The sequence below is a fragment of the Dendronephthya gigantea genome, unplaced genomic scaffold (genome assembly GCF_004324835.1).
Source record: "Dendronephthya gigantea isolate DGI-Jeju-01 unplaced genomic scaffold, DenGig_1.0 000053F, whole genome shotgun sequence".
Taxonomy (NCBI): Eukaryota; Metazoa; Cnidaria; class Anthozoa; order Malacalcyonacea; family Nephtheidae; genus Dendronephthya; species Dendronephthya gigantea.
In genome coordinates, this window is record NW_021163063.1 from 1,241,938 (window position 1) to 1,262,493 (window position 20,556).

General features: G+C 38.0%; 4 protein-coding genes across 11 annotated transcripts; 2 read left to right on the plus strand and 2 right to left on the minus strand.

Annotated features, from left to right (window-relative positions):
* The first annotated feature begins 22 nt into the window (after positions 1-22).
* LOC114529090 (amine sulfotransferase-like) lies at positions 23-4,301 on the plus strand. 3 transcript variants are annotated; one of them, XM_028550829.1, is made up of 4 exons: positions 23-621; positions 916-956; positions 3,052-3,250; positions 3,430-4,149. In XM_028550829.1, the coding sequence occupies exons 1-4, from the start codon at positions 326-328 to the stop codon at positions 3,818-3,820; spliced, it is 927 nt and encodes a 308-aa protein (XP_028406630.1). In that variant the 5' UTR covers positions 23-325; the 3' UTR covers positions 3,821-4,149. The 3 variants fall into 3 exon arrangements, with proteins under 3 accessions (XP_028406630.1, XP_028406632.1, XP_028406631.1); XM_028550831.1 differs by lacking the exons at positions 23-621; positions 916-956 and adding exons at positions 2,156-2,222; positions 2,476-2,695 and having other exon boundaries at positions 3,011-3,250; positions 3,430-4,301; XM_028550830.1 differs by lacking the exons at positions 23-621; positions 916-956 and adding an exon at positions 2,331-2,695 and having other exon boundaries at positions 3,011-3,250; positions 3,430-4,301.
* LOC114529094 (amine sulfotransferase-like) lies at positions 984-1,975 on the plus strand. Its single transcript, XM_028550840.1, has 2 exons — positions 984-1,168; positions 1,292-1,975. The coding sequence occupies exons 1-2, from the start codon at positions 1,116-1,118 to the stop codon at positions 1,680-1,682; spliced, it is 444 nt and encodes a 147-aa protein (XP_028406641.1). The 5' UTR covers positions 984-1,115; the 3' UTR covers positions 1,683-1,975.
* An 83-nt stretch (positions 4,302-4,384) lies between the features above and the next one.
* Positions 4,385-18,361, minus strand: LOC114529091 (TNFAIP3-interacting protein 1-like). 6 transcript variants are annotated; one of them, XM_028550835.1, is made up of 7 exons: positions 17,847-18,361; positions 16,403-16,491; positions 15,755-15,855; positions 8,482-8,733; positions 6,604-6,729; positions 5,987-6,226; positions 4,387-5,755 (listed from the first exon to the last, which is right to left on the minus strand). In XM_028550835.1, exons 3-7 carry the CDS (start codon positions 15,824-15,826, stop codon positions 5,576-5,578), a joined length of 870 nt encoding a protein of 289 aa, XP_028406636.1. In that variant the 5' UTR covers positions 15,827-15,855; positions 16,403-16,491; positions 17,847-18,361; the 3' UTR covers positions 4,387-5,575. The 6 variants fall into 6 exon arrangements, with proteins under 6 accessions (XP_028406637.1, XP_028406638.1, XP_028406636.1 ...); XM_028550832.1 differs by having other exon boundaries at positions 16,403-16,494; XM_028550834.1 differs by lacking the exon at positions 17,847-18,361 and adding an exon at positions 16,612-17,038 and having other exon boundaries at positions 16,403-16,494.
* Positions 18,362-18,420: 59 nt separating this feature from the next.
* Positions 18,421-20,271, minus strand: LOC114529093 (serine/arginine-rich splicing factor 2-like). Its single transcript, XM_028550838.1, has 3 exons — positions 19,798-20,271; positions 19,034-19,090; positions 18,421-18,808 (listed from the first exon to the last, which is right to left on the minus strand). The coding sequence occupies exons 1-3, from the start codon at positions 20,151-20,153 to the stop codon at positions 18,622-18,624; spliced, it is 600 nt and encodes a 199-aa protein (XP_028406639.1). The 5' UTR covers positions 20,154-20,271; the 3' UTR covers positions 18,421-18,621.
* Positions 20,272-20,556: the final 285 nt, after the last annotated feature.

Genomic DNA, 20,556 nt, shown 5'->3' on the forward strand with positions numbered 1-20,556 from the left:
ACTGAAATTTAGAATGCTGTGACATCGGCAATGAATTCAGCCAATGAATTATGAAATGCTCCAACCGGGAGCCTCTTTTATGGAGCCTTGTTCACGTATGGATGATGGTGAAAAGCGAACCGGATACAATTAAGCTGCCGCATCAAGGTTAGGGTAGGGTTACGGTTGTTCATGATTGCGTAAGATAATATTGACAGAGGGCCGTATCGAGTTACATACATTTGATTCGTTAACACGACGAGTTTTGTTGACTTTAGGCTGCATGCTTAGGCAAGCAACATATGTACTGCTGTATTCTCCTTACTGAAATTAAAAGCCTTAAAGAATGACTTCTGAGAAATCTCCGGTTAAAAATCCAGAAATCCAAGTTATGAAGCAAAGAATATCGAAATTCTTTTCAGAGCATGGTCGACTTTACGGTCTGAATTTTAAACCGCGATCAGACGATGTGTTCGTTGTAACTTGGCCAAAATGTGGCACAACATGGATGCAACAGATCTTACACCAGCTACGAAGTGGTGGAGATATGTCATTTGATGAAATCTCTGATGTTGTTCCATCCCTAGAAGGTGCTTATGATACAGAGAGAGACCTTGAAGCTGAGCACAATTTTCAACCACGGTAATGACCTGTCAATATTTGATTTCAATACTTATGACGATGATAAACACTAGAGTTCAGTTCAATCAAGGGCCCTGTATCAAATGTTATGATTGTTATCATTGATCAGTTTATAAGTGGTAAAAGGATTTCACGAAAGGAATTAATGGAACGAACAACTCCTTCCGGTGATGAACGTCACAACGATTTTTCTCGCTAGCACCACGTCGCACAAACGAATGGCTTTGTTGAGTCGAAGCCAAAGTCAACGTTCAACTAGACTGAACAAGTACCTTACATTGATTTCATTTTTAGATGTTACAAGACCCACGCTTGGTATCCCGACTGTCCCAAAGGTGCTAAATAGTAAATACATTGTCATCTACCGTGAACCGTGTGCTTCTTTCAGTAGTTACTACAACTTTCTCAAAGGCTGGATTTTCCAACCTGGGAAGGTTTCCCTCCATGAATTTGTGGAAGAATTTCCGCTTGCTCTTGGTGAACCAAAAAGCAAAATGGAGCATTATGCCTCATATTTTGTTCACTTGATAAGCTGGTGGGAACACAGGTTAATGACATGCTCTTTTACTGTTGAGCAATTCCACTGACACAAGTATTCACAGTACCGCACATTACTATGGGACACATTGTAACGTGATGGTTTAACTTTGCTTCGCTTACAATTTTGTAGGAACGATCCAAATGTTTTGTTTTTGTTTTACGAGGACATGAAAGACGACTTGGAGAGCGTAGTCAGAAAGGTTGCATCGTTCATAGGAATTGAAGACGACGAAAGAATTAAAAAGGCTGTTGAAATGAGTTCCTTTGAATTCATGAAGAGCAACGAGAGGAAATTTATTCTTGCGCGCCTAACAAAATATAGAAATAAAATTTTTGGTTTACCTGAGGGAGCCGAAGGTAGAATAGTCGCCACAGGATCTGCGACCAAAGGACGAGAAATGATGGATGAGAAGACTAAAGATATGATTCAGGCAAAGTGGAATGAGGTGGTTTGGAAACAGACTGGATTTCAAGATTACCAACAGCTGAGAAACGCATTCAAAAAACAAAACGAAAAGTGAATGAATGAATGAACTAAATGGAATAACATCTAATTAGAAAAATCATATTTTATCTCAGCAAACTATAATATGAAATAATTAAATGGTATTAAATTAACGATAATTTGTGTGGTCAAAGTAGTTAATCAACAAATAATTGACTGACATAAGTAGAATTTAATTAAAAAGCTTCTCGCTTCACGAAATGGTGACTAGCTTTATTGTAGTTTCAATTTACGTATGCACAGACACGTCAAGAATATGCACCAGGGCAAAATGGCAAATCGGTTTTACGAATTGGTCGGAGTAATCTAACAGTGTTTATAATTAATGATTAGGTGTTCCTGCAATATTTTGTGAACTGAATTTCGTTTTGTTTGTCTTTTCTATGCATCAATGAATCTATAAACTATACTGAAATTTAGAATGATGTGACATGGGCAATGAATTTAGCCAATGAATTATGAAATGCTCCAACCGGGGAGCCTCTTTTATGGAGCCTTGTTCACGTATGGATGATGGTGAAAAGCGAACCGGATACAATTACGCTGCCGCATCAAGGTTAGGGTATGGTTACGGTTGTTCATGATTGCGTAAGATAATATTGGCAGAAGGCCGTATCAAGTTACATACATTTGATTCGTCAGTAACACAGCGAGATTTGTTGAAGTTAGGTTGCTTAGGCAAGCAACATATGTACTGCTGTATTCTCCTTACTGAAATTAAAAGCCTTAAAGAATGACCTCTGAGAAATCTCCGGTTGAAAATCCAGGAATTCAAGCTATGAAGCAAAGACTATCGAAATTTGTTTCAGAGCATGGTCGACTTTACGGTCTGAATTTTAAACCGCGATCAGACGATGTGTTCGTTGTTACTTCGCCAAAATGTGGCACAACATGGATGCAACAGATCTTACACCAGCTTCGAAGTGGTGGAGATATGTCATTTGATGAAATCAGTGATGTTGTTCCTTATTTAGAAACTGCTTATGATTCAGAGATAGATCTTGAAGCTGAGCACAATTTTCAACCACGGTAATGACCTGTCAATATTTGATTTCAATACTTATGACGATGATATGTTAACACTAGAGTTCAGTTCAATCAAAGGCCCTGGGCTTGTATCAAATGTTATGATTGTTATCATTTATCAGTTTATATGTTGTAAAATGATTTCACGAAAGGAATTAATGGAACGAACAAGTCCTTCCGGTGATGAACGTCACAATGATTTTTCTCGCGAGGACAACGTTGCACGAACGTATGGCTTTGTTGAGTCGAAGAGGCAGATTACGGCCCTTTAACGTTCAACTAGACTGAACTAGTAGCTTACATTGATTTCATTTTTAGATGTTTCAAGACCCACACATTGTATTCCGAGTGTCCCAAAGGTGCTAAATACATTGTCATCTATCGTGAGCCATGTGCTTGTTTCAGCAGTGGCTTCAACTATCTCAAAGGCTGGTTTTTTCAACCTGGAGAGATTTCCCTCCATGAATTTGTAGTAGATTATGCGCTCCCACGAGAACTAATAAACAGAATGGGACCTGCACCATATTTTGCCCACCTGCTGAGCTGGTGGGAACACAGGTAAGTGGCTGAACACAGGTCCAATCGTTATCATAAATAATCTTTTAACCTTTACATGTTTGATGGGATATTCCCTACCAGGGTTTCTGAAGCAACTAGAAAAATGATACCACAGTTTGTACAATACCGTGCAACTTGTTTAATCTCAGCCTAATGGTTTATAATTTTGTCTGCTGTAGGGACGATCCAAATGTTTTGTTTTTGTTCTTCGAGGACATGAAAGACGACTTGGAGAGCGCAGTCAGAAAGGTTGCATCGTTCATAGGAATTGAAGACGACGAAAGAATTAAAAAAGCTGTTCAAATGAGTTCCTTTGAATTCATGAAGAGCAACGAGAGGAAATTTTCGTCGGCAATTTCATCGAAATATCGGAATAAAATTTGTGGTGTAGCAGACGAAACAGTGGTTCGAAGTAAGGTCGTCACAGGATCTGCGACTAAAGGACGAGAAATGATGGATGAGAAGACTAAAGAAATGATTCAGGCAAAGTGGAATGAGGTGGTTTGGAAACAGACTGGATTTCAAGATTACCAAGAGCTGAGAAACGCATTCAAAAAGCAAAACGAATGAATGAATTGAAATAAATGAAATTGCATGCATATGGTCATTTGTCAGTCAAATAGCTCGTCTAAAACAAATGCGAGAAAGCGATTGTATATGCCAGAAATTCAAACCAATGAGCGCCATATTGACAATTCAAATAATTGAAATACTTGATACGCCATATTATTGATCTATTCAGTCAAGGATACACATTTTATAATGTGTTGTGAATGTTATATACCGAAGCGAAGCTGAACTTGAAGCATATAATATCTACCGAGTTCTGACACATTATATAATGTGTTTTTTTTCGATAGCCTTTTAATGCTTAAGTCAACATTTTTACTAACAGTGGAACTCAATTTTAACTACATTAGAACTATTGATTACAAGTGAAAAACTGTGTTGCCTGCGTCCTACAAGTTATTTGAACGCGTCGAAGAAATGTATTTAGTAACCTTGAAGGAAAATGATCAATGCAAAATGGAGTTGTTCAAATATATCGTAAAAAAAGAACAACAATAAACAAAACATTTCATAAAGCATTGTACTATAACTTATATACGTTATTTACAATATTTAAATACTGTATAATATTTAAGTATTCCCAAGTTAACGTCGTTCACTTCGAATGATAGTAAAATTATATTAAGGCCAGTTTACACTTGCAAATTCAGGTGGGATTTAATGCATGTGCGATTTTCTTTTTTTGATAGATGTGAACGAGTAATAAGTTACGTTTGTTCTGATGTATAAGAGCTCCTATTTGAACATCAGTAACTAATTCACTCGTTCACATCGATCAAAAGAAGAAAATCGCAGCAAAAATCACAAGTGGAAACAGGTCTTCACGTGTGGTGGTGGCACCGTTTGAAATTCAGCCAAACATGATATGAAACTCTCTCGCGAAGCAAATAAAATACATATCTGTAAGAGTTAGCCCTTATCAGAATGAGAAATTCCCAGTGTATTCTAGGTTGCCAGGAAGGTTAAAAATGATGTTGAAATATGAAAATCACATCTATCTTAGACTATACCGTCAATATATTTACAAGCCAAATAAAATAACGCTGTTTTATGAAATGAATATTGAATTTGATGCGAAACGGGGACTTTGGAAAATGGCTAATTGCACGAGGAAGGCGAATTTCCCACACTGGAATGAACTATTTGCATATAAGCGAGATAGTGGAGTTTTTGAATGTCATCTGAAATGCAAGTGAATCATAGCCTGTAGCTGTGGCAAGAAGAAAAACCAGAGAATTCATGTAATAATTTCATGTTCTGTAAACGCTAAGTACACGAATTTAATCCTTGAGATTAGATTAGAGCTGATTAGACTCATGATTAGGGTTGACCCTAATCAACCATATTCCTAATCTGAGACAAAATCCCAATCGTAATCCTAATCAAGGAATAAATTTTTCATTAATCATTTAAACAGGCAAAAACTTCGCACATCGATAAATCGGATGGATAAATTGGGTAGCACAGATTACTGTATTTCTATCAAGTATTCTAGATGACTCTTCAGGACGATATTTGTGTGACGTCACACCAAAAAGGCCGGCCCCATGATGCATTGCGAAGCCCTCCATCACCACCAGTCGTCAAGAAATGGCCAAAGAATGATCAGAACTGTTGAATATGAGATTTGATATGACGTATTTCTATAGTCACAGGTACGTGTTATGATTCAGTTGCATCGTTTGAGAAGCACAATGTGTTTTTTCCGCGGTAGCCCTACACGAGGCCGCGCCATGGTTGGCTATTCCGAGGTTTTTACCACAAACACGAAGTTCTGCTGGTGTCTGGCTTACGAGGCGATTGGTTGATCGACGGCGACGTCGGAGGGGAGGGTGGGGCCGAGTCGCTCAGCCGTCTCGTAGTAGAGCTACCACCATTGTATGTCGGTGAACGAAGAGGTCTGCCTTGGGAGGTAGGGTTCCGAACTAAAATACCCTGGGAAAAGACCAAAAAGCGTTAGACAAGTGCGTTTTGCACTCAACAGAGTTTACGTTGCCTAACTAACGTGGTCTGGGGCCGGTTTGTTCGAAAACCGTTTAAATTGGTGAATAAGTTCAAAACGGAAAACAAAATTATCTATTTATTGAACAACTGAGCTGAAATATTTCGATGTAGATGGTTTCATTTTCAATGGAAGAAAACGTTTAGACATGTTTGGTCACTTACTCTTTTCAACTGTTCGTGACGGAAATCTCGCAAGCTCAAATATCCCTCTCGCTTACTGCACATTGATGGCGGCAATGCTATGGACGACATGGGATCAAGAGGTTCCTCTTTGTACGATAGGGAACTAGTCTCTGGATACGATTTACTCCTATCTACACTTGGATGTCTCTTGATATCCCGTCGTCGACTACCCTCTTGTTCCTCCTGTAACCGCTTGCATTCCTTTTTGTATACGTCTAACTAAAAAAGGGAATTAGTGTTGAAATATTGGCGAGACGGTCTTTTTTTTTTGAAGTAAACAATGTCAAATGCGACTGGCGGCGAAATAAAACCGACAACTCACAAACGCGATATGAAAAGGTGATTCAGAGGGCTGTTTACATGAGCTCAGTTACCCGAGATTCAACGAAGCGTGAGAGGACTTTGAGGTATTAAAATAAGTCTTTATGACATCAAACAAGTACATGCTATTGTTGTGGTGATTATACGACTGCCAAGATCATGTTATCTGTTCATTTCAATACCTCAAAATCATCTCACGCTTCGTTGAATCTCGGGTAACCGGGCTCATGTAAACAGCCCCTCAAAATTTGACGAATTCAAAAGTGGTGACAAACCTCTTGATTAAGACTCTGTACGTGTCTTTGACACTGATTTAACGTTTCTTGTAAAGATTTCTTTTCTGACTGAATTTTTTCTTTATCCTCATGTTCAAGTTTGAAATCCTCTTTGTAGGCAGCAAGCTAAACAAGACGCGATTGGTTGATTCAAATTTCACGTGATTTCACAAACGAACTAGCGATATTCTTCTGTATATATAGGATTAGTTGGATATGCTATATATAGGTTTACGGATTATTATAATCTGAAGAAGAGGATTATGGATTACTTAGATTGGATTTTAGGCCTGAAAGGATGTCTATGATTATGATGTAATCATTTAGTTCTAGTTAAAACAACTAATAGGAGTGGAAATAAACACAAATATGTAAAGATGATGTTAAACTTTAGTTGATTATCAATATACAATACATAAAGGTCTGTTCACAAGATCTAATTTTGTCATATCCAATTCACTTCTGATGGATTTTTAATTTTTTGTAGTTCTTCGACTTGCAATGTATATAAGCGGCATATTAACTGAAGTCAATAACAAACTACATTCCATCCATCAGTTCTCGACTAATTCAAAAAAGTTCCCAAAGGAAATGCTTTTTAGGATTCTTGGATCTCAGAGCCTGATCTTTGAAGCACCAGCTCTTACTCTCTTTTACGAGATTTCACGTATTGTCAAAGTAAATTCGCAAAGAAGAAATGAAGCCTTTTTTCGCTAATCATGCATGGACAACGGATCGCAAGGAACGGCTTCCGATGCACCGCGATAAAAAAGCTTTTTATCAAAAGCCAAACAAGGAAATAGGAAGTCGTATTATCGATGAAAACGTGCCTTTTTGCACACGATATCGCTGCAGCGTTTATGACAACGACTTCCAGGCAATACATCATTTAAATTCTTTTTCATACGATATACTTTGCATAATAAAAAAATCCACGTCTCTTATGGAAACCAGCCCCGAATGGGGTTGTTGAGGTTATCGTGATTATAAATAAAGTGTATGCTCTATGTATACGGTCTTAAGCCCTGTGCAATCAAATGAATCAATCTCGTAGGATTTGAGAGGCGAACACGATTTTGCCACGTTGAATTTTGACTTTGGAACGAACCAGCAAACACTTTTGTCAATTTCACCCAAGATGGGCCGATGAACGGCAGCACAAACACAAGCATAAAAAAATCAGGTGTTTTTTTTCTTTGACATGACATTAACTTCCTCACAACATAATGAATAGCTCTTTCACAAGGTCAGGATTCAGGAAGAAAATTGACTGAACATGCAACTCGAAGCATTGATAATAATCTGACAGCTAATTTCAACACCTTATTTTCCTGTTTATACCCATGAGTTTACCTTTGCAACAGACACGAATTTCATTTTGGGAAGGAGAAAAAAAAAAGGGGACTATAGGCTACGTGGTCACCTGTTATGAGTGCGTGCTGGCGTGAGCATACCGGACGAGAGAGAGTTTCATAAGATCATCCGGCTCTATTTCTTCCTGTTATAAAGCGCTGAACTTATTAAGAGCATGCAGTTGTTTGCTTTAGTAATACGAATCGACTTGAGAATCATTTACCCTGACATTTCTCGTAGCATTTTTTATACATATATGGACACCAACAGTGTCCTAACGTTCGAAAGGGTCTTTTATAGATGGTTTTTCAACTAACGCGAGTGGTTCTAACTGATTATAATCATGGAAATAAGTTATTTCTGTTTGTGATGATCTTGCAAACCAACTATTATTGTTGAGAACTGGCAATTTGTGGCCGTGCCCACAATCCGTTTAGAGGTAACCATAGTTGCTATCCAACTTATGAATGTATTGTAGCTAAGAATTCAAATTAGAGATTTATAAACATTTCTCTCTATGCATACCTGTTCTTTGATTAACTCATTAGTCACGTTTCCATTTTCTTGACAACCTTGCTCCGTGTGTCCATTACAGCAGTCTAGCTTTGCGCGAGGCCTCTCGGCTACCGCCTTAGCTAGCCTAGCAAGTTCGTTTTGCAATCGTGACACTTCCAACGTAAGCAAGTTATTTTTTCCCTCAAGTTCTGACTTTTCCCTCAAATATTTCGTCTTAAGTAGATCATATTCTTGCTTCCAACGACGATTGACTTCCATCAACTACGAGAAGAATTTGGAGATAAATTTAGTTTTATCCTGTACTTCTTCCTTGCTGTACAAGATATGGAAACTATATAGTTATAAAACAAAGGTTTGTAAAACAGCACACGCGTTAAAACTAAATGCAAGCGATAGGTCCAACCGTTCTCTGTTGGGATTTTCGGACAGATTCCTCGCTTTACGGCGACGTTCTTTCTATAACTTCGCAGTTTAAACACGAGCCGTAAATTTCTTTATATAAACATAGGGTTACTTATTTCTAAACGATATGAAATCTTGCAAATTCTTTACCTCAGCTTTGTTCAGCAAAAACTGTGTGTAACCCTAGCAGCGCTGATGTGCATTGCAAAAACGTTCGTGGTGGTACGGAAGTCGAACATCTCACTTCTGAAGCGTGTCTACGAGCCTCGCAGTATGTGGGCGGTCCAGTTATCGCGACAAAACAGTGTACAACGACAGGGTCGTAAACAAAGCCTCCGATTGGCTACGAGAAAAAGAGGTAGCCAATCAAACGGCAAGTTCACAAACCTGTTTGGGGGAAGCCATATCGATGAAATTTGGAACTTGGAAGTTCATGCAAGTTTGAACTTTGAAAGATATTTGCGAATTTTGGTGGGTAGACTTTAAATTGACAAGACGAACAGGCCGTAAATTGAGATAATCTCGAGAAGGATTAGGAAGAAATTGAGATTGGATAAGCATTCAAACGAGGCAGTTTCCGGCAATTTTCTCAACAGTTTCCGGACCAAATGCTATCTGTTTTAATAAAAAACGACATCTTGGTCAAACATATTCGGCTTAGCTGAAAATTACACGAAGGTTTATCGTGAAAGGTCGGCCCATTCTTTTCCCGCCTTTTTCAAACTCGCGAATTTGGCCTTGAACACAATGCGAAACGAGTCGATAAAAAATAAATCAGAACAGAAAATAACCGTAATCTCAAAGGCATTTTAAATTAACTATATTAGATAATTACATCCAACATCCTTTTCAGCTTAAGATTTGAAAGTGAGAATGGCCCAACATCCCGTTTTCAGTTTAAGATATGATAGTGAGAATGGCCCTAATTGAATCAGCCTAAATGCATGGAAGAGATCTCAGGAAAGTTTTCACAATGTTTCATTATTGAATATATAAAGCAGATATTGGATATTATTCCGTCAGAGGACTACAAAATTGGCACCAACTGAAGGCTACACTCAAAGGGCACTCGATCTATATAGAAAGATGTTTACAATGAAACGCTAAGTATCTTCTATATCGTGAGTTTTGCCAATTTAAAACTCGATCAGAGATCGTCTGTTTTGGTCTACTAGTGAACTCTTTGTATTCATAAATCAGAAATTTTTAAACGAAAGTCGAGAGCTTTAAGCTAGAGGATGAATAAAAAAGCAACAAGAATGTAATGCCCACAGAATAAAACGAAAACACTGAAATCAGTTGTGATCAAGAACAAGCGTTTGTTTCTATACACGAAGCCGATAAAAGAGATTTCGAAATTTCCAATGAAAAACACTAAAAGTCTAAAACCCACAAATGCCATAGCAAAATATGTTGGCTTGGTGTGAGATGTTAAAGAGAATAGTCAGATTCACGGATAGCCTAGTCTGAAGGTTTTTAAAAATTTTGAATTGGAAGACAGAATTCTAAACATGCAGTTCTCAATTATTTACTTCCTCGATAATTGTTGCTTAGAATCATCATGAATTCATCTAAAAGAAAGCTAAATGATTGTTTCAATTCCTGATGTCATATGGCCTGATGTCACGTCAGCTTACTCACGTGTTGCGATTGGCGGGAAAATAACGCTTTAACGAGTTCATGCCGTGATAATCCCCCATATTATATAGTAATATAGCTACCAAATAAGGACATTTGCCTTATATAGAATTAACGAATTGAAAGCATTGCTTCAGAAACACAGACAATTGCAATAACAAGATAAATAACGTTCAAAACTCGACCTAGAATATATATAACTATGACAATTCTTGCATATAAAATGAATAACAGGTAAGCCTCCCTTGAGTCGTGGCTTTCTAAAATCGTACGGCTATTTCCGTACTCCATTGAGAAAGGTTGAAAGTGAAACACTGAATAAAACATTGCAAAGCAGTAAGTGCTGGACTAGTCAGGCTGGTATTAGTAGCAACAGTCAAGACTCAGTCAAACTAGCAGCACTGCAATCATCAACTGACATTGAGGAAAGTTGAAAGTGAAACACTGAATAAAACATTGCAAAGCAGCAAGTACTGGACTAGTCAGGCTGGTATTAGTAGCAACAGTCAGCACTCAGTCAGACTAGCAGCACTGCAATGATCAACTGACATTGAGGAAGGTTGAAAGTGAGACACTGAATAAAACATTGCAAAGCAGTAAGTACTAGACTAGTCAACACATCATTACCACAATAAGCAACATTATCCTTAGCAAAACAGAGTTGGCGAAAGGTTAGTTAGGTTGAAAACGTTTTGCAAACCAAAAGAAAGGGGTTTTTCCCTCAGAGAAATTGAGTTTACTCAGTATTTCCGTAATCACCACGAGCTGACACATGCATGCGTTTCTTCCCAAGTGCAAACAATACGTGTTTATTTGGACTGAAGCTGACAACGTCCAGACTACATCATATCACGTATTGAAAACTAGAATTTTCTTGAACCAAATGCAACACTCTACGATACAAACATCGAATCACTCAATTTCACCCTATTCCCAGGTAATCCGTTTAAACGCACCGAACCATTCCGAAGAATCAACGAAAAACAGTAATCATGGTTTAAACAAAGCCGTAGAACTCATAATGAACGAAATAGCGAGGGATATGCTGCCTAGATTTACTCTGAAACGTTTTCTATACGATTACTCAAGCATCAAGCATGCGTGCGTGTAACTCAAGTACTATTGAGCTGATACAAAACGTTCATCACGAAATGTTCCACTATATCTTATAGCCCAGCCCTGAGCGGAAATCGATGTCTTAATAAATTAGGATACTCTACAAATTGACTTCAGACCACGCTTGGATTAATTACACCAGTGAAATGGAGAAGGCAGCAAATTGGATGCCATTACGAGCGCGGATTTCACGTTTGTAAAACCCTTTGCAGATCTTAATAAGCGCATGCCCGCGAGTTCTGCTTCGAAAAGAAAAATATGTTGTGCGTATTGATAGGTTACAAATAACTTGCCATTATCTAGGCGTCACTTGCCTGTCTGTGGTGAACTTGCTGCTTTGCTTGCTGCAAAGCAGCAGCATTGCTCTTGTAAGCTCCGTCCATCCAGTAAATTTAGAATAAAGAAAAAAAGCATGGAAAGCAGCGAGAAGGTTAAATGAATTCATAAACCACTCCGACAATTGTCAGCGGCATCGAACACCATCTCACATCGCCGTTCTGAGTCGATTTGAGCACGATCTGGCGGTGAGACATCTTGTTATGGTACTATTGTTAGCAATAGCTTAGTAATAACCAAACAGGAAGTTAAAGTGAATGTAAATTTGATCCCAGAGCACTATCTGGATAATTCTGATGAGGAAGTAAACGTTTGCCACTCACAAAGACACGAAAATGCCGTCGAAAAGAATCGCGTTTCGTTGAAGACGATTACGATTTTATCCATTTCAATTTTCAATCGCTTTGAACAAGGGAAAAGAGTTTTAATGCAGCAAATTTCAGCCCGTTCACCTTGCAAATCAGAAAACTGGAATGAGGAAGTAGAGTCACTGATGCCATTAAAACTGCTATTACTGACAAAAAGGCCATTACATCTAAAGGAGCTCTAAATCGTATATTTCTCGTATTTTACAAATAGGCTAAAAAACATTGCATTTCTCGTGGATAAATCTAAGTTATTCGAATATATTACTGGATATATTGGAGTCAGATCATTTCTGGTCCGATTACTATGACAACAACGATGCCCAAGAAGTAACCCAAAATATTTGATAGACTTGCTGTGGTATGTGTTGCTAAGGACGTATATAAGAATTTGAACGTAAAAGGTATCTCAAATATTTGTATTCCACAATGAGCTCGTGGAAGTATAGCTGAAAAATTGATGTTGAAAACTAGGGTAAAGAGTGTTACAGGTGCCATCAATTTTTGAGGTCGAACAGTCTCCATCAAGGAGTTCTCAAGAGGGCCTACACTTCTGATTCTCAGGGGGAATGGGCTTCTAGACTGGACCTAAGTGATAGTGATTCTGATTTAAAAATATTCCGTAATATTATGTTTCAATATCGAATTTGAAGAAGTGTTTAGTTCCATAATAGGGTGCGATCCGTTGCTAAACGACTCAAAATTTCGATCGCATTTCCTATATCAGTTGCTAATGGCGAAGAAGATGAGAAAACTAGGGTAACTAAGGACAAAAATAGAACAAACTATTGACCTTTATCTACAATAATTGTTCTACTGTCTGTTTTTAGAAAACCAGAACCAAAGTAACTATAGGCAACAATATTGTGAGAAGCTATAAATACCGTATTTTTTTATCTCACAAACGCCGTCGATAGGATTTGAGGTATTTTTGGCTACCATTATAAGGCGCCGTGTTAATACACAAGTCTAACTTAATACCGTGAACAAATCATTCGTTCAAACGCATTTGCATTATTCCGGGTCATAATAGCACAGCTTGCAAACTGGGCTTAATATGGAAGTGCGATTCAATTCATTATCTAGAACTTATCGTCGATAATATTTTTCCAAATCGAGTAATGGCTCTGTGTAGTTGTTTAGAGGGTGACTTGAACCGTCTGCCATTACACACAATATCATAGTCGTTTATTTCAGCGTGGAAAATACAGAGGCTACATTTTAGAAAGGAACTTTTCTTCACAAACAAACATAGCGTTATGCTTTTCAGTCAAGTTTGAACAATATATTATAATATCATCTCTTGTGAAGATCTCTCTTAAACCTGGTGAGCTTTTTCGGTGTTGGTACTGACCACAACGAACTGCCAGCCAGGAAATATACTAGTACTGTTATTCAAAAGGAATACGATGGCTTAATTATTTGTTCAAGTGTTCTCTGGTCAATGAACTTGCTTCGACAGACGAAATGGGATCAGTTTATTTGGGTTTTGGTAAACGAAACTTGTCTGAGGCACTTTTAGAGGAAGAAAGAACGCGTCAAACTACTATAGAGATCAGTGGCTAGCTATGTGAGCGCGCGGGGGTTCTTGGACCGTGTCACGCGAACCCTTTCCCGCCAAACCTTACAAATCCCTAAAGATCCATATCGGATCCCTAAAATCACCACAAATCCAAAAGAAAACGTAGAAAATCTTATATATCCCCACACATACAGTCCCTGAGCTCGCTTGCTCCCGTTACTTTGTATACAAAATACAAATGGTAAAAATCTGTAAATAACCACGACTTTCCCACAACAGGAGAAGCTAATGAAGTTCATTAATGAAGCGAGTTGAATCGCGTGAGAGATAGCTTTGTCAATCATGCAAAAAGACTTTCCAAATTCCTTGTGAAATGACGTTATTCACCTGCTAAACATCCGGCAATTTTTGGCATCAGATTTGTGTTATGACAAATACCATCGGCATTTTTGACTTTGTCTTGCATATATTATTTATTATAATCAAACACTTTAAAGGTAGTTACATCCTGTTTTACGAAAAAAGAAACAAGACATACGAAAATATTTGTCAAAGTCGAAGAATGCATTCCGTTTTAACGAGAAACAGTTCAGATTTCTCATGCAGGGATTTCCCAAAAGCATTTTAATTTCGGTTTTTATAATGGCCCGAAAAACAAGCTCAAACAACTGACACACAAAAGTAAATGCCCAGCGAGGTTCAGGGATGATTTCGGTGACAGAGTTAGCAATGCCGTCGGCGTCGCTAATAAAATATCTCAAAAACAACTGAACAGGCTTTTCTCTTGCAGTAATCCGTAAAAATTACAGACTCGCGTTCTGGCAGGAAGTTTTTCGCGTTCAAAAACTGCAAGTAGAGTACCATTATTCACACATGCTTGCGCCTGATAATTTTTACTCATATCGAACAAGGAAAATTAGGTTAATAATCAAGGTATATTTCTGTGCCCTGTTGTGACCGTTTCCGTTATAGTTTGGAAGATGCAGTTCATGCCAAAAAGGCAGATTTTGATGAAGGCTATCAAGTCAAGCATGTGGTTTTAGAGAGGGGTATATATTGTGTTAGAAGCCTTTGTTGGCTGATTTTAGCATGAGAAACTAGCATTTGATTTAATTACCCAATTAGTTAGCAAGGTGAACAGATTAAAATTGTCTGGTGATTGAAAAATCCTGAAAGTCAAGTGCACCACCAACTATGGGTTAACAAGAAATCTCTGGAGATATTCTGTTTCAAATCAACTTGTGCATGCTACCAACTTGAACTATGCACAATGAACACCCACTCGCAAATAGAAAACTTTTCCTCAAATGCCAAGTATTTTTTAAGACCAGCAATATAACTTTGGCAATATATCAACCTGATGATCACACACATGTTTTAGATTTCAAAGTATAATAATGCCAACTTAATTTCACTATCTTTTTTAAATGCAGTTGTGGTTTGTTATGAAGGCTATTAACAGTGCTTAGAGACAAGAGGTCTTTGACAAATTTGTTCCTTAGAATGATGGGGTCCACAATTCTTGGACAATATGGATACACAAGGAATAGTGAGAAACAGGAACCCAAGATGGATAGAGCAGAAACGACAAGAATACACAAACTGTCATCAACCAAGAATTACCCTTATTTTTAGGTAAAGCATGTTAGTTTTAGGAGGAGATACAAAGCATTCCTATATCGCCAGCTATTGTACAAAAGACCGACCAACAGGCAAGAGCCTTGTTCGTCTTTAAAACACAAATATCCAAAACATACATCCATCATCTATACTGACCAATATCTCAAATGCTAGCTTGTAAAAAATTAAGGATGCTGAAACTTTAGCTTGCTCTGCCAATATTGCTGTATATGCCTCAGGCATACAATATATTATAGTAAATGGTGTAAAAAAATCATCATACCTCAGTTAGATTGCCATTTTCGTTACAGGAGTCGTCACCACCATCACTTTTCCTCCTTGGGGGAGCACTCATACTTTATGCTTTCTCTTGTGCCGAAAAGGCTACACAAAGTTTAGTAAATTCACAGTATTTATATCCCAAGTAATGTCATTTCGCGTTTAGAAATCCCCCTCTTGCATTTTCCAAGTATTCCAGTCAAAAGTGACTTGTTTATGGTAAATATCTCGTGAAAATCGCAATCGTAAATGACAGCCTATAGAGGTGCAACTTATTTATAAATAGAAGTTAACAATTTATGAAACTTATAGCGAAGATAAACGAAAGGTTGAACGATATTTCTGGCTTCCTAGAATCGCTTTCGACTGTTACTCTGCAGAAATATATAAATTAAACGGCAAAGCAGAATGATAGTAAAGCTGATTCCAAGAAAATGACATTGTGGTTCGGGGAAAGGGTTTCCCCTGACTGACAACGTTTCACTTTACGTTTCAGTTCTGCTCTTGAGCATTGGCATTTACGTTGCGCAGATGAAACGGAGGCAAAGCCTTGCAAATATTAATCAATACCCGACGCATAAAAGGCGACCGGAGGGACATTTTACATCCCTGTATTATCTACAAACAAAACTGTTGTATATTCTGTACTTACATTAATACGACATAAATTTCTTCGACAAGTATTCGAGCTTCGACAGCATAGCAATTTCAGCAGCACGGTTTTCCGCTTTGGCATCAACGCTTCTTTAAAATAAACAGCACAGATGTTGAATTAGCATGCAACTTTTAAATTATAACATCGTTGGGAAATCAAGAGGAACTTTTCGATCTTCCTCTGCCGTGTTGTTGCTTAGTGCCTACCGCTTTACTGACGTGCACTGACGTGTGTTTTCGCCCACAGTTTTACTACCGGGATAAAGCTTGCTTTAACTTTTTAAAACACTTTTAAATTGAAGGCCTTGAGGTTCATAAAAGCCTCTTCATATTCGCTTTCTCGATATACGTTCGACAATGAATCACCATAATAAATTGTTTATACCCCTTGTGCTGAAATATCATGGCATGCCTTTGAAAAGCGGAAGACTTAACTGTCAAGATCACACGAAAACTTCCGGAGTTCTGGGCTCAAAAAAAAATGTAAATTTTATCGCTAACTTTGACACGATTTCAAACACGAAACATTGGTGTTTACATAATACTGTATTGTCCTAACATTTACGATATCATCCAAGCTTTTAACTCTAATTTTAAAGCTGAAATTTTACAATGACGATCACTTCGGATAGCCGCTTTCAGACTTCGATTTAACTTCCGCTGTACCAACGATGAAAGAATTACGAAATATTGAAAATATGTCAGTTTCAAATTCTCGGGGAAGCATTTTCTCGCAAACGTGCCCTCAAAATAGTAGGAAATACAACTAATTTCGTGTTTAAAAATGGAACTTATATAACGTACGTGTTTTCTCAGAGAAGAATACTCGTAATTGCAAACAGCAGATGTAATTACGAACACTTGAAAATTAAGATGCCTGGATATTTGTTACAATATTAACCACCTTGAAAGTTGAAATATCAACTATTCTTACAAGGTTATGTCTAAAATGAGTTCCCGTTCGCTGTTTCATTTGTATTTTCCGACAAGGCGGACGAAAATACAGTGAATCGATGACAAATCTATTGGAGATACTCTTGTGAAACGCTTACACAAATATGCATAGCAAATATGGCTTCAGTTGAACTTTTCACATCGCCTCAGACAAAAAAAAGCCCCATCGCGTTCTTAATTAAAAACATTTTTGAATTTGCTCGTTTTTTAGTTCTGAAGCGGAAGTATTTAGTTATTTTAAGACCCACGTGCAAAATATAAGTCTTCAGGCAATCATAGGTCGAAGCATTGTCTGGGGAAAGTACTGAATAGCAGAAATAATTTTTCTTTTGGCAAAGTTCAGAACAGGAAATGTTTTCCAAGGTTATGCAAACCCAGTGTTTTCCTGCACGAGGGAGGGTTTTGGGCGGGAATGGATACTCGGAAATACACGAACATGTGATCATTGTGATGCTATATTTCACAATTGATATTCAAAATAAACCCACCTTTTTCTTAATTTCAACTCTACACACTGCAATGCCAACAGGTATAATGTTGAAATGCCCGCTAGAGGCTAGGACATAGTGTGCCTTTTCATTTTCATAGTCCACATTTTCACACAATAAATTCCCAGGAGTAGATATCTGCAACCTCATTTTCATTTGGTTAGGAGAGTTGCAACCAACTCAATTAAACAACAGCAGCAAATGAAGGTAATGGTCTGTTGCTGAACCGCATCACAGTTGAAATATTAAAACTGGATAAAATGCTGGCTTTCTAAAACAAAATTTGTTAAGGCCACTGCAAAGGCGTTGAACACTGCAAGAACACTGCAAGCACACTGCAAGACACACTGCCACTGACAGCAAACTCGATAAGAAACAGCAAACTGCACTGCAAACTAACGCCCACAGCAATTACTACAGCTCAGCAACAGGGAACAGCTGCACGCGTTTCTGGAATCCCGTACAAAATGGCAGCTTATAACCCGAACAACAGCATAAGCACTGCTACTCATTAAGTGCCTGTAAAATATCAGAATGAGAATCAGTTTTAAACATTGACACCTTGAGGCTTGCAATTTCTTTTATCCTTTCATGAGGAAAATTATATACCACACTCAAGTATCCCAGCAAAACAGTGTTTGTATTTTACAGGAGTTTTAAGACACTGAAAAAACCTTACTATATGTACTATGTCTAATGTGAATCATCATCATAGAGGAAAAATTACCTCTGCTTTTTAAAAATGCTACAATTTTAAATTTTTTTGTTTGCAACACTAGGATGATTTGTCTGGAGATGATGACTTTCTATTGCGTGTCGGAGAACCATTTCTTTCTGGAGACTGACTGGTTCTTTTCGGTGACTGACTTCTAGAACCGCGATGACGATCTTGCCCAGGTGATCTTGAAGTACGGCGCCGTGGCGAGCGGGATCTTGATCTTCGGCCCCTTGGTGACTTGGACCTATTACAAAATAAATTTTTACATGAATTCATTACAAACGATAACTAGACGGTCTGCCAAGAAACTGCCCAGCGTCACAACTTAAAGCTAGTCAATTTGACAACTACGACTGTCCGCGAAAACAAAATAGCAAGAAACCATAACAAATTGTTAAAATATTGGAGGTACAAAGGGTGCATGAGGGACATCATCTGATAACATTGATTGTAAATATAAACAAATTACCTCCGTTTGGGAGAATAAGATCTTGACCTAGACCTGCGACGACGTGGCGAGTATGATCTAAATAAACACATGTATAAACTGGAATGTTATAGTCAATGTCAAATAAAAGGGAACAAGTTGTGAATTAAATTTTCTAATAAACTGCTTCTGTCAAATAAGAGTTTTTGAAATCTGGTCAATTTTCAGTACATGTTGGGCAGTTGATAAGTGATGACAGTTTAGGTAACAATTTGTGTTGAATTTACTATAAATTACTCAAAATCTGATCTGTGAGGAATTTGCACAATGATTAACTGTAAGAATAATACAAGTATAACAATATGCCTTGTTTTTGGAAGTAATTGTGCCATTTGCTTTGGAAAAATTCTCAAGTTGTTTGTGACGCTTTACATAAAGACCGATTCCTGTTGAAAGGAGGAGACTAAAGCTCTGTCACCTCGACAAGTGCAAATCGTAAATTTCCAGAAAAAAACCGCACCAGAGCGTGGGTGTGACAGGGAGTTAATTATCTTCCTAAAATCGATGGGATGAAATTTGACCTATGGATTGCCGCTTTAGAAACGCTTGGCATTTTTAGAATCCGGAAATCATGCCCATCATTGTTCATTGCAGGAAGTTTGCCCAAGACTGGCATCCTGCCTCTCAAGAGGATATCCTCTTAATAATGCCACCATTCCTTGTTTGAAAACTGAAATCCCGAATTTGGATGACATCACCCCTAAAATTAACACTACTAAGATCACCAATTCACATCCTCTACAAACCTTCGTCCTCTGCTGCGGTCATAACCCCGATCTCTACCACCAGACCTTTGTCTGTAGTCATTTTGTGGTCTACCATACTTTGCGTTCTGAACACGAATCTCTCGTCCGTCTAACACTGACCCATCCACACGATCCATAGCGTCTTCGGCGTCTCGTCTTTCGTAGAAGCGTACAAAAGCAAATCCTCTCGACTGATTCGTCCTAGCATCGCGTGGTATATAAACGTCTCCGACATCTCCATATTTACTAAAGACCTTCTTCAAATCTTCAACTGTCGTTCGGTACGTCAGATTGTCCACCTTTAAACTTGTCATCCCTTCGATATTCGGCGGTCCACGGCCTCTATCGTAACTCATTGTTGTGTAAGGAAGGTCGGACGAGCGAAATGTGTCGAAAAAGTTTAGTTTAAAACGATTTTTTTGGTCGAAAATGATAAAAGTTAGAACTTAGAAGCAATACAAAGCTTTCGATCTTTTGAAGCAACCACGTGATTGAACCCCCCCGAACCTTCGAACTCCCCGAATATCCCCTAACTCAGTTGAGCTCAATTTACACTGGATTGTCTACAAATCCATGTCCAGTATATCCAATAAAATCTTTACCTTTAATCCCTAAACTTGACCCTAATCCTTACCCATAAAGTATTAGATTAAGAATTAAATTTGTGGATTTTGGTTTCCAAGATGATAGTGCTTTCCAAGCATTATCTTGTAGGCCTGACCAGTAAGATTTTGCGGAATTTGCCAAATCTCGTATCGA